The 12,397-nt window shown below is 39.7% G+C and overlaps 1 protein-coding gene across 3 annotated transcripts in view; it reads left to right on the top strand.

Moving 5' to 3' along the window:
* Positions 1-11,046, top strand: part of ABCB11 (ATP binding cassette subfamily B member 11) — an 81,159-nt gene extending 70,113 nt beyond the window's left edge. For all 3 annotated transcript variants that reach the window (XM_058549197.1, XM_058549195.1, XM_058549196.1), the window contains exons 23-27: positions 2,054-2,210; positions 3,365-3,562; positions 7,297-7,503; positions 9,493-9,639; positions 10,833-11,046. In XM_058549197.1, the coding sequence (XP_058405180.1) occupies positions 2,054-2,210; positions 3,365-3,562; positions 7,297-7,503; positions 9,493-9,639; positions 10,833-11,033 (910 nt within the window). In that variant the 3' untranslated portion in view covers positions 11,034-11,046. The remainder of the gene's footprint in view (positions 1-2,053; positions 2,211-3,364; positions 3,563-7,296; positions 7,504-9,492; positions 9,640-10,832) is intronic.
* The last annotated feature ends 1,351 nt before the right edge of the window (positions 11,047-12,397 follow it).

Below are 12,397 nucleotides of genomic sequence, written 5' to 3'. Positions count from 1 at the left end.
AATGTCACTTCACTTCGTTAAGATAACAAAAGACACCTTGATGGCACACAAATTTAGGAAATTCCAAGCGTTTAGGAGCTCTGTGCCAGAACAGGCCCAAGACCAAATATATGTTTCTTATTATAAATCTCAATATCACTGAGGAGCAAAAAAGTCATATTGCAAAGCGGTGTGTACAGAGTAATAGGATGAATTAACCATTTTCACAATCTACCATACTCGTTAATGCTGAAAAAATCTAGAGGCCTTGAATAAGATGGTTCATAGAACTATTTTAATATATATCTATTTTTTAATTAATTAATTTTTTTTGCTGAGGAAGATTGTCCCTGAGCTAACATCTGTGCCCATCTTCCTCTATTTTGTATGTGGGACGTTGCCACAGCATGGTTTGATGAGTGGTGCATAGGTCTGTGCCCGGGATCCGAACTTGATTTAATTTATTTACTTATTTATTTATTTATTTAGAAGAAGATTGGCCTTGTGCTAACACCTGTTGCCAATCTTCCTCTTTTTTCTCCCCAAAGCCCCAGTACTCGGTTGTATATCATAGTTGTAGAGTTGTAGCTCTTCTATGTGGGATGCCGCCAAAGCAGAAGGTGCGAACTTAACCACTACGCCACTGGGCCAGCCCCAGAACTATTTAAAATGAACTCTACTTCCTGTAAACAAGAGGGCATGTTTCCAGCAGACTCCTCATAGGTAGAGACAGCAAAGGCCAGCACAGGGGAATTATGTTCTTTTCGTATAGCTGGAGGCTGCTCTTGCGACAAGATTAGCTTAGAGTCCAGTTTCTCACATTTCCAGATGTGAGAGCCCAAGGGTGTCAGGGTACCAAAGGACTGAGTGTGCATGTACGCGGGGGTGGTGTGGTGGGGTGAGAGTCCGTAGAGGGGTGAAGGGGAAACAGTCTGAGAAAGCTTTGAAGGGTATTAAGGAAAGAGGTTCCAATAGAAATTTGTTCTTTTGGGTTCATTCTCAAGCCACGAGTTCTGTCTTCTCGTCTTGTATCTTTCTTCCAGAAAGATAGAAGAATTTTTTTCTCCTGTCCCACTCCACCTACCCCAATCAGGAAAGTCTATTTTCTAAATTTTTGCATATTTAGAGCTACAAACCCAAATCGGAAATCACAAACTGTTGACTTGTTTAGTTTATGTAAGATTTTTGAAGAATTATTTGCCAACATGTGAAAATTGGGAGACTACGGAAAACTCCCAATTTCTGGCTTCTCTTTAAAAACTGCAAGATCACCTTCCACCATCTCCCATTTTATTCCAGGTGCTTTTCATTGCTTTAAGCTTTGGACTGGGCTCCTAGAGATGCTTGGGTTTGCAAGTCTGGCCTAAAGCAATTCCTGCTTATGAACTGAGCAGTAAAACACGCAAAGACACTGCCCCCACCACCACTGAGCCAGGCGCTCTGCATGGCAGTTCAGGTGGACAACTTTGGAGAGTGTCTACTTTGCATCATAGTCTCTTCAGCAACAGAGCTATCTCTCACCATGTTTATCATTCATTTATTCATTCACTCATTTGCTTAGTAATTATGCACATGTTGAATACAGTTAGAGGCTAGGACAAGTAGAAGAACACAGGCAATTGTATCTTTCTCACGCTGTCTGAAGCATGAATGACGTGCGTGCTTGGTACAGAATTGATGCTTCTATCACCAGTCATTATCTTTTACACATTTATCATAGACTCAAAGAACATTAGCACTGTAAAAAATCAACCCAATCTGGTGATCTTTCAAGCCTCCCTCCTTTTTTTTTCCCAAGAAGTCTTTTTTTCTCAAACAAATTTAAAAGAGGCTGTTCTAGTTGAAGCAGGGTTTAGAGGTCTGAGCCCCCCTTGTTCAATCCTCCCCTCACCCTTTGTTCATAGAACACAATTTGAAAACTGCTCATCTCTCCAAGCCCACATTCCCAGACAAGTCTAAAGTGACCTACTCAAGGCTGCTCAGAACCAGGGCTAGACTCCTAAAATCCTGCCTCTTAGGCCGTCACACTAACCATACTACATCCCTCTCCACCTGGGTGTCTGTCCGATTGCAGGGTGATCTCTTCAGTTGTAATGAGTGCGACAGCTCTTGGAAGAGCCTCTTCTTACACCCCGAGTTATGCCAAAGCTAAAATATCAGCTGCACGCTTTTTTCAACTGCTGGACCGACGACCCCTGATCAATGTATACAGTGGTGCAGGTGAAAAATGGGTAAGAACTGAGGTGTGGGTAAGAGGAGAGTGGGGGAGGGTTGCACTTGTGTGTGTGTGTGTGCAGAACAGCCACTGCGGCTGGTTCTACAATATCACTTAGCTTCTAAATTCCTGCAGTGTATGGGTTCACTCATATGTACTCAGAATGGACAGGAAGTAGGTTATAAACATAAAGGAATGAAGTAAATTATCATTAAAAATTATTCATAATGCTTGCATTTGAATAAGGCAACCATATCCAGTGAATGCTAAATTCTGTGTAATATAAAACACACTTGGTTCCAGAATGAATGAAGCTGGGCATCTTTGGAGACCTACCCAACCACTATGTTTTCTACTAATGTTCTGGTATGGAATGTAGAAAAACCAGTTCTTCCTGTCCAATAATATTGATTTCATTCCTGTTTATCTGGGTTCAAGTTAGCGCTCATGTGGACTCCCAGAAGATTAATTTGATCTCAACAAAATATCTTTTCTTCTAATTGGTAGTCCCCACACATGTTGTTTAATCTTCCCTGCCTATTTTTAAATATGATAGTATGTTCAAAAGAGCAAAACAAACCTAAACCCCAGCAAAGTTAAACTAAATTCAGAAATCTGTTTAAATTGGTCAAATGATCTGTTTCTCCTTCAACTCACTAAAAGTAAAGCCTCTATGTGGTCTATTAAATGTCTATCCATGTCCAGAATTCATAATTCCAATGGTAAAACTGAAGGTATTCACCTTTGCAATATAGGACTCAAGTAACTTTCTAAGTCATTTCAAGTGTAATGCCCTTATTTTAAATCTTTGGGGGAACAGAGCTGTAGGGGTTTGGACAGTTTCTGGCTTCTGTGATGTAATCATATCTTTTGGCTATTCTCTTCCATTCAGAATGTCAAGGAATGGAAGACAAGGAAATCCTCTTAGGATAGAATCGGAATAAGAGATCAAATACCTTTAATTTTACTGCTCAAGCCTCCCTTTATTCTACACCTGCCAGAATAGGGAATAGAATACCATTTCACTAAATTGCTGTCTTTATACTTTGCACTTTGGAGACATGGTGTTGAAGGTATCTTAAGCAGGGATTTAAATCTCAGATTTAGGTGCATTTTCAATATTCTACAGTTTAGTAAGATCATATATAATTCCAATCTTCCCATCTACAGGACAACTTCCAAGGGCAGATTGACTTCGTTGACTGTAAATTTACATATCCTTCTCGACCTGATGTACAAGTTCTGAATGGTCTCTCAGTGTCGGTTAGTCCAGGGCAAACACTAGCATTTGTTGGAAGCAGTGGATGTGGCAAAAGTACCAGTATTCAGCTGCTGGAACGTTTCTATGATCCTGACCAAGGGAAGGTGGTAAGCAATGCAAATGCTTTGGAGAATTTTGTTTTCTGCAGAATATCTCCAACCCCTAAAAGTGGTCTTCAAGATTGTGCCTTGCCAGACTCATTCTAAAGTGCTTGCCATGGATATTTTCCAGTTTCAGTCATTCGCTGGTTGACCTGATTCTACCTCACAATCATATTCTTCCCAGTTCCAGATGGCTTGCTGACCAGTTAGGCAAAGAAAACTGGGCACACTGCAAAGCTGGAGACGAGTGTATTTAACAGAAGCATTCACTTACCCGTAAATGGAGCAGAAAGTGCAGACTAATCAGGAAACTAATGACTGGGAACGGAAAAAGCAGGGGTGATAAGGAACACAATGATAAATGAGCAAGAAAGGGGCTTTCTTATGAAAAACCTGAGACAGTCCTGATTCGAGAAGCTTACATGTAAATAATAGAAGGAACTCAAATTGGTTGTCTTGTGCCATAAAGCTTGGCAAGGATATTTGAAAAATTGATGGATTGCTTTATTGCTTATTTTCACAGCATTTCTTTCTCTTCTTTTCTCGTTTCTTTCTTTCCAAATAGTATATGCGGAGGAGTACAAAATAAAATAAGAAAGATTTGTAATAAAAAGAAACCCCTTATTCTATCCTTTCTGCTCAAGGGTAACTATTTTTAACCACTTGATGTTTTTAGATCTCCCAATGATTACCTCATGTCTCTAAATTAAATGCTTATGCTGCTGTTTCATGATTTAACACATTTAGGCACTCTGTTGACTTGTTCTCAAGAGATGGAAATTTAGCTGGCCTTCACCACTCCCCTCCTCTTACCCACCTCCCCCCAACATAGATATATCACTTTTAAAAGTTCCTCTATTTGTAAATTTAACTAACACACTTCTGTTTCTTTTCTACCACCTATAGATAACATCTCTTGAATTCTCACCTTCTAAGATGAGAATATTAGCAATTCTACCTTTATTTTCACCTCTTCCTCCCTCTTTTTACCTCTCAAATCCTAATAACTACACTTTTATATTATCAAGAATACAAAAGGCTTACATTCTATTTATAACATTTATTATCTTTCATACTTTTACTCTAGGCTGATTCTAAGAGTTGAAAATCAATTAACAACTTTTATTATGATTATGTAAATATTGTTCATCCCATAGTCAGATAGTGAGGTATATTAGCATTACATTTGCTTTCTTGTTTTTCTAAGAGGCTTTCTTTTTTCCTGCATTCTCTGCCTTTATAAAATCTTTATTTTCTTCCAATGTCTCTATCCTGCTACCTATTCTGAGAGACCTGCTTCTTTCCCTTATTTCTGCCACTGCCTGGACTGATTACAACCTGCACCTGCTGAACTGTTGTCACCCTGTGAGTTTCCTGCAATATTTTCTTGGATTAGATCCATTATTTCCCAGATCGTATATCTATCTCTTCCTTGATTCTCATTCATTTTGTTGGAGTGCATCTGCAAGTAGTTTTCTAAGAAATGATTCAGAGGCATGGGTCTGAAAATTTTTTTTTTTTTTGATGAGGAAGATTGGCCCTGAGCTAACATTTATGTCAATCTTCCTCTACTTTATATATGGGATGCCGCCACAGCATGGCTTGATGAGCGGTGCGTAGGTCCGCACCTGGGATCTGGACCGGCGAACCCCAGGCCCCCGAAGTGGAGCTTGCAAACTTAATCACCACACCACCAGGCCAGCCCCTGAAAATGTTTTATTCTGCTCAATACTTGATAATTGTTTAATATTAATATTTTACTTGATGATTGTTTAATTCTAATATTTTTAGAAAGACCTTTCTGATTTCTCTGAATAGTGTAATCTTCATTGCAAAGAGGATAGATAACATTATGAAAGAAACGTTGAGAGAAACTTGAAAGAGACAACTAAAGATTCTCTTTCATCAAGCAAAGCAAGGAAACAAGCAAACAGATATTGGTAGAATCCAGGAAATTATGAAAATAAGGAGTAAGAGTTGATGATCCGTAATTTATAATCATTTCCGTTGTTAATTTTAGGTATAAAGATTTTTAATTTGTTTGAAAGTATTTGGTGGTTGATGAACCTAGAAAGCACATTGCACTAGGTGTCTGATCTCTGCAAAGAAGTGGGTACAGTTTCCCAAAATGTCAGATCTATCACATCTACCACCCAGGTAGACTGTGAAATACATGACATGCAGGGACCTGAATCCTTCATGCTTGACGTCTCCAGCATTACCATATATATTAAGTATATTTCTCTCAATGTGCTCAGTGAATGTTCTAGTCACAGGTAGGAAGCAGTGCTCATGAAGAAATCAATGATTCTTTGCATTTCATAGACACAATATATTTTGTTGTATCATTGTAAAACATTTCTACAAACATTTTTAAGGGGGAAATACCACCTTTTATGCAATTTTAAAAACTCCTCTTTGTTGTTAGAAGCTACCAAATGCAAGCATTCAACGTTTTCAACATTTAATTGGAACCTATGATGTGCAGTACTGCATCAGGCCCAATGGGAGATTTTAAGGAGCATGAAGCATGTCTCCTGTCTTCTAGGAGCTTAAAATACTAGCACATATACAATTAGCAAACAGCCCCAGTACAGTCATGCGTCACTTAACGATAGGGACACATTCTAAGAAATGTGTCGTTAGGTGATTTCCTCACTGTGTCAACATCACAGAGTGGACTCACACAAACCTAGATGGTATAGCCTACTACACACCTAGGCTACATGGTACTAATCTTATGGGACCACTATCATATACGCGGTCCATTGTTGACCAAAACATCGTTATGCAGCACGTGACTGTATTTAATTAAGTATTAAATTGTGCTTTGCAATCTATAAGTACTACGGAAAATGAGTAGAGGAAGATGAGCAAGGGCTAATTGTTATTGAGGAATGCCTTATATTTTTTCTAATAGTGTTTGCTTTTTCCATTGCTGAGAAATTATCTAAAATATAATATATTCACAGCATTTAACATAATATTTTTCTGAAATCATAGGGCCAAGTGTGTGGTAGTAGTGTGTTTGCAGTAGTGTGATAGACATACTGTACCTTTACTCTTCTAGGGCTTTTAAGTGAAACAGTTCAAATGGTAGATATTTGAGTTCCTGACTTAACTGCCTAACTAGACCATGAGTTCCTAGAAAACAGAGATTATTTTTTCTCTATACAGCAGACAAAGGACTGCCTAGCATGGTGCCTTTGTGGTAGGTAATTCAATACATGTTTGTTGATTGACTAAGTGAATAAATGTACTCCTTTCTTACTTGGGTCTATTATCTCGGTTATTCAGAGGTTAATATCAGTAAAATCAAGGAAACAAGTTTGATTCTTATATTGTCCAATAGCTTTAAATAGAAAAACCAGTTTAATAACCTACAGAGTCTCAAAATTGAGCAATTCGGCATATTTGTAAAGGATGTGCTGCACCTAAGTATAAAGGGAATTTTTTTTTTAACTAAATACTGTCCTGAGTGCCTCTCTTGTTTGTACTACCTGGTAGAGCTAGAGTTTGGGAAACAAACAAACACAACCACAGTCTGAGCATAACTTTGACACCACTCCTGACAGACATCACTTCCGGAAGTCAAAGGCATATAATTTATTTCCAAGAGTCATGGGATTGCTGTCTCTTAGACAAAGCAAATGTCCTGCAGAGCACTAACTCTAGAATGTAACGTTTCCTCACCACTGGAATCTAAAACTTCATGCCCTGGTTGTCACCTCTATTGGCAGATGATAGATGGGCATGACAGCAAAAAAGTAAATGTCCAGTTTCTCCGCTCGAACATTGGGATTGTTTCCCAGGAACCAGTGTTGTTCGCCTGTAGCATAATGGACAATATCAAGTATGGGGACAACACCAAAGAAATTCCCATGGAAAAAGTCATAGAAGCTGCAAAGCAGGCTCAGCTGCATGACTTTGTCATGTCACTCCCAGAGGTGAGTACCCAGTCAGAGTCGCTCCCTGTGGGAGATGGGGATGCGGAGAGGTAGAATGACCAAAAAGCCTAATGACCGTGGCTCAAGGAGAATGTCAAAGGCCAAACAATTTATTTCCTAGTGCCCCGGGACTGTCTCAGTCTTTTAAGCAAAATGAAAGGCCTTCATCAACATACTATTTAGTTTGGGAAAATATTGTGTTATCCAACACAAAGGATGCCATAAAACTTGGACGTAAAGCAGTAGTACCTTGAGCATCAGCCTAGCGTAGTGGAAAAAAGTCCTGAGATTTGGAGCAGACATCGGTTTGAATCCAAGCTCTGCCACTCACTACCTGGGAAACTGTGGAACAATTACTTATCTTTAGTGACATTCAGTCATCTGCAAAATGCAAAAAATAACACTGGAATGAAAGACTATACATAAGAGCCACATGGAGAAAGCTGCTGCTATTATCATTGTCATCATCACTATTTCATTACTTGGCAGCCTGTACTGTGCGTGGTGGGGTAAGTTGCGTCTGCCTTGGTGTACCTCACTTTTCCATAGCCAAGTTTGATCTTAGCACAATATCGACTCTGCATTTTTCCATCCACCAAAGGTCTCTCTTGGTGGTTGATCACAAAGAAAATCAAGACACGGAAACTGAATTTTAGGAGCCAAATATTACCTTTAACCTTTTCCACTTCTTTATTTTAAATACCACTGGAAAATTACTTCTTTTTTTGTAAGTGATTATGGTTATAAATTTTGTGGTGTTAGTGGTGGGCTTTTTTCTTTGTTCTTTTCCTAAAGCCTCTTTAGTCTTAGGCTCTTGGCCTGGTTCTAACCTGAGGAGCCTAACCCACAAGCATGTGGAAATTACTATTTGCTATATCCTGAATGAAAAGCAAAGCTTGTGTGTCCCCTGGCAGATTGATTTATTCCACAAATCTTTGTTGAGCACCTACTTATTTTGTGGGAGACACTGGCTTAGAGTTGATTTATTGCCTCTTTCTCATACAGACATACCCATATGAGCCTTCACTGAGCACTTTTTCTCCACAAGCACAAAGTAGGATGTCATGAGTCTCACCTGGCTTGGTTGAGCATTTGTCAGGATGCGAGGGAGTCAGGGGAGGGGAACAGACCTTGTTGTGGGAGGCAGGTAGAGGAGTGGTCAAGGACAAGGGCTCAGAAGCTAGACGTACCTGGATTTAGATGGCACCTTCACTGCCATTTACTTGTTTGTTTTTGCACAATTTTCTTACCTGTCTGTGCCTAGGTTTTGTAATCTATAAAATAGGGAGAAAATGATTTCTGTGAATATTCAATGACAATCTGGCTAGAATAGTTAGCACAATACCCAATGCATGGTAAATACTCCATGAATGTTAACCATTATTTATGTAGCGATGCCAGGCATCTAGCTAGGGATTTTCCTTCAGAATTCCATCTAAAACAACAAATATGTGAACTAGTTATTAATATCTGAATTTTTCAGAAGAGTTTACAGCTCAAAGAAATTTAAATAATTTGTTCATGATCACAGAGCTAGTAAGAAGCAGAGTAGAGATTCAAACCTAGGCTTGTGTTCCAGAATGATGTTTCCTCAATAAGGGAATGAACCAGAAGATCTCTCAAAAGGCCCTTGCATTCCTAGGTTCATTCCATCTTGGAAAGATCTTCCAGATAGGAGTTTGGAAATCAGAGAATCTTGAATCAGGGAGGATCTCATACTCAGGGAGAAAGAGATCAAAAATCCAAACCTAAAAGAAATGCAGAGAAGAAGATGTAAAGTCCCATCGTTTCCCAGCATGAAAGGTCATAAACTCCATATTTTTCTTATATTCCTAAACAGATTTGACATTCCTTATAGAGGGACTCATTCACTATTCCCAATTTCAAAAACAAATTGTTTAAATTCGCAGAGGGGTCTTTGATGTGGGCTGCATGTGGCACAGGAGCGATGACTGTTTCTGGTTCTCAAACTTACCATACTTTTTCCAGAAATATGAAACTAATGTTGGGTCCCAGGGGTCTCAACTCTCTCGAGGGGAGAAACAACGCATTGCTATTGCTCGGGCCATTGTACGAGATCCTAAGATCTTGCTACTAGATGAAGCTACTTCTGCCTTAGACACAGAAAGTGAAAAGGTATGTATTGATTTTCTAAAGTCTTAAATCATTATAAATGAGTCTTTTGCTGTAATATTTGTCCTTACAAAATGGCACTATTTTCAATTTTCTGATTCATTAACAGTAGAAATTGCCAATACTTTGTGGAACCAAAAGACAATAATCAAGAGAAAGTGATTTAAAATAGGATTGTTTCAAATAAAAAAAATTTAACTTTAAAATAAGAATTGCTTTGGGCCGGCCCCGTGGCTTAGCAGTTAAGTGCACGTGCTCTGCTACTGGTGGCCCGGGTTCAGATCCCGGGCGCGCACTGACGCACTGCTTCTCCGGCCATACTGAGGCCGCGTCCCACATACAGCAACTAGAAGGATGTGCAACTATGACATACAATTATCTACTGGGGCTTCGGGGAAAAAACAAAAAGGAGGAGGATTGGCAACAGATGTTAGCTCAGAGCCGGTCTTCCTCAGCAAAAAGAGGAGGATTAGCACAGATGTTAGCTCAGGGCTGATCTTCCTCACACAAAAAAAAATAATAATAAATTAAAAATTAAATAATAAAATAAAATAAGAATTGCTTTAAGAGTCTCTAGGCTGGGTGACATTTTTTTCAACAGCAAATAATTAGCTTTCTTAAGTAAAATAAAATAATCCAGGTCATCTGTTAGGCATTTCATATTTTATAGTTCTAAATCTGGGTGGCAGAGCAGGGAGACAGCATACAACAGGAAGAAAGAGGCAGTATCTGATATGCAGTTTGCATGAAAGGAAATGCAGTTGAGCAAAACACAATTATGAAATTTGCCATTTATAGTTAGCTCCTTAAAAATCAGGATTCCATTTTGGAGAGAGCTAAAATGCCCTCAATGAAGAACAGTATGGGGAATGACCACTTAACTGCTACTCTACATTGTTTCCTTGGTTTCATTTTAGCAAACTAGACCATCAGGTATTGTAAAATTATGTAGTGACCCCCAGTAGTTTGGTTCATTCTTGCTTCACTGAAATTTCTCAGCCTGTGGACTGCAATTTAGATCATTGATGCATTGCGTTCAGCAAATACTTATTTAGTCCTCTCTCTCACATCAAGCCTTTGGGTTTAACCCCTGAGTATAGCATTATTACTCAAGTGGCATTAAATTGAACTCTTGCAATGGTGGGCCAAGGAACAATCATGTGTCTTTGCATCAACTTTCCATCTTCTCTTCACAGACGGTGCAGGTTGCCCTGGACAAAGCTAGAGAAGGTCGGACCTGCATTGTTATTGCCCATCGCTTGTCCACCATCCAAAACTCGGATATCATTGCTGTCATGTCACAGGGGACAGTGATTGAAAAGGGGACCCATGAAGAACTGATGGCCCAGAAAGAAGCCTACTACAAACTAGTCACCACAGGAGCCCCTGTCAGTTGACCTGATTCAAGGAGTTCATGCACAGATGATGCGCCAGTTACAGGAGTACTGGGGATTATTTTTTTTCTTTAAGGAGAAATGTTGATATTTTACTTTTACAGACATTGTCATACACTGGGATCCAAGCTAATTTCTGGTGACCTTCAATTCTAGTGACCTTCAATAATAATTTAGTTTCAATGTCTATACATAGAAAATGAAAGAAATTAGGGTCAGTGTGAGTGAAAATCCCATGTCAAGCAGCTGCTCAGCCATCACCCAGTGCCTTCTCCACCCAGGAGCCAGTCCCAGTTACTACATGGGAATTAGCCAGAAGTCTTGGAGTAAATGAGACTTTGAACTCCTCAAGGGCAAAGGACTGCTCTTTGCATTTTTAAACCCTCAATGTACACAGAACCTGGTCTATAATAGGCACTCAAGAAATGTTTGTTGAGTGGACCAAGGTCATATGTGAAAAGAACAGAAGAACTGAAGACCAACCGTATTTCTTTTTTTTTTTTTTTTTGTGAGGAGGACTAGCCCTGAGCTAACATCTGATGCCAATCCTCCCCTTTTTTCTTGAGGAAGGTTGGCCCTGGGCCAACATCTGTGCCCATCTTCCTCTACTTTATATGGGATGCCACCACAACATGGCTTAACAAGCCGTGCGTTGGTGTGCGCCCGGGATCCAAACCGGTGAACCCCGGGTGTAGCACGCGCACTTAACCGCTGCGCCGTGGGGCCAGCCCCCAAACTGTATTTCTTGACTAAAGCTTTCCTGCGTGTGAAAGCAGATTCACTCATCTCTAAGATGAGGATAGGGAAAGGGGGACTTTGACACGTTGGATGCTCTCAGGCTGAGGGAGGCAGAGAGGAGCGGGTATGAGCAGGGGTTTACCAGTTAGAGGTGCTGATTTGTTGATTCAGGGTGTAGTGCATGGGTGGTGAAGTCACCAATTACTAGACTAGAATCTGCCAGTGTGGCTGTAGCAGGGGCTCTGTCCCAGGCCTCGTACTCCTCGTTGCCCCTCCACATTGGTTGCTGTCCTTTGTTTCTACAAAATCCTATTTATGAAATAAAAATAGTACATTTCACCTAGTTGTAGCTTCATATGGTGTTATACAAAAAAGCCAGTTAAATATGGCAGAAAAACACTGATGTTTGTCCTCGCTCCCATAGAACACCACTAAATGGCATTAAAAGAATTACAGAAGGCATAAAACTCACAAGAACGAAGAAAACAAGAGGATGATAGCAACATAATTTTGGGAGCCAGAAAGCAAATGGACAACTGATAATCGATTTAGAAGAGGAGAGAAAACGAAAATGTAATATGTTTGTGGGGGAAGCCTAGGAACAACTCATTTTGTACCACAGACCCCCA

This window comes from Diceros bicornis, chromosome 10 (genome assembly GCF_020826845.1).
Source record: "Diceros bicornis minor isolate mBicDic1 chromosome 10, mDicBic1.mat.cur, whole genome shotgun sequence".
Classification (NCBI taxonomy): Eukaryota; Metazoa; Chordata; class Mammalia; order Perissodactyla; family Rhinocerotidae; genus Diceros; species Diceros bicornis.
Note: the sequence above shows the minus strand (reverse complement) of the source record. Positions and strands in the feature narration are given on the sequence as shown.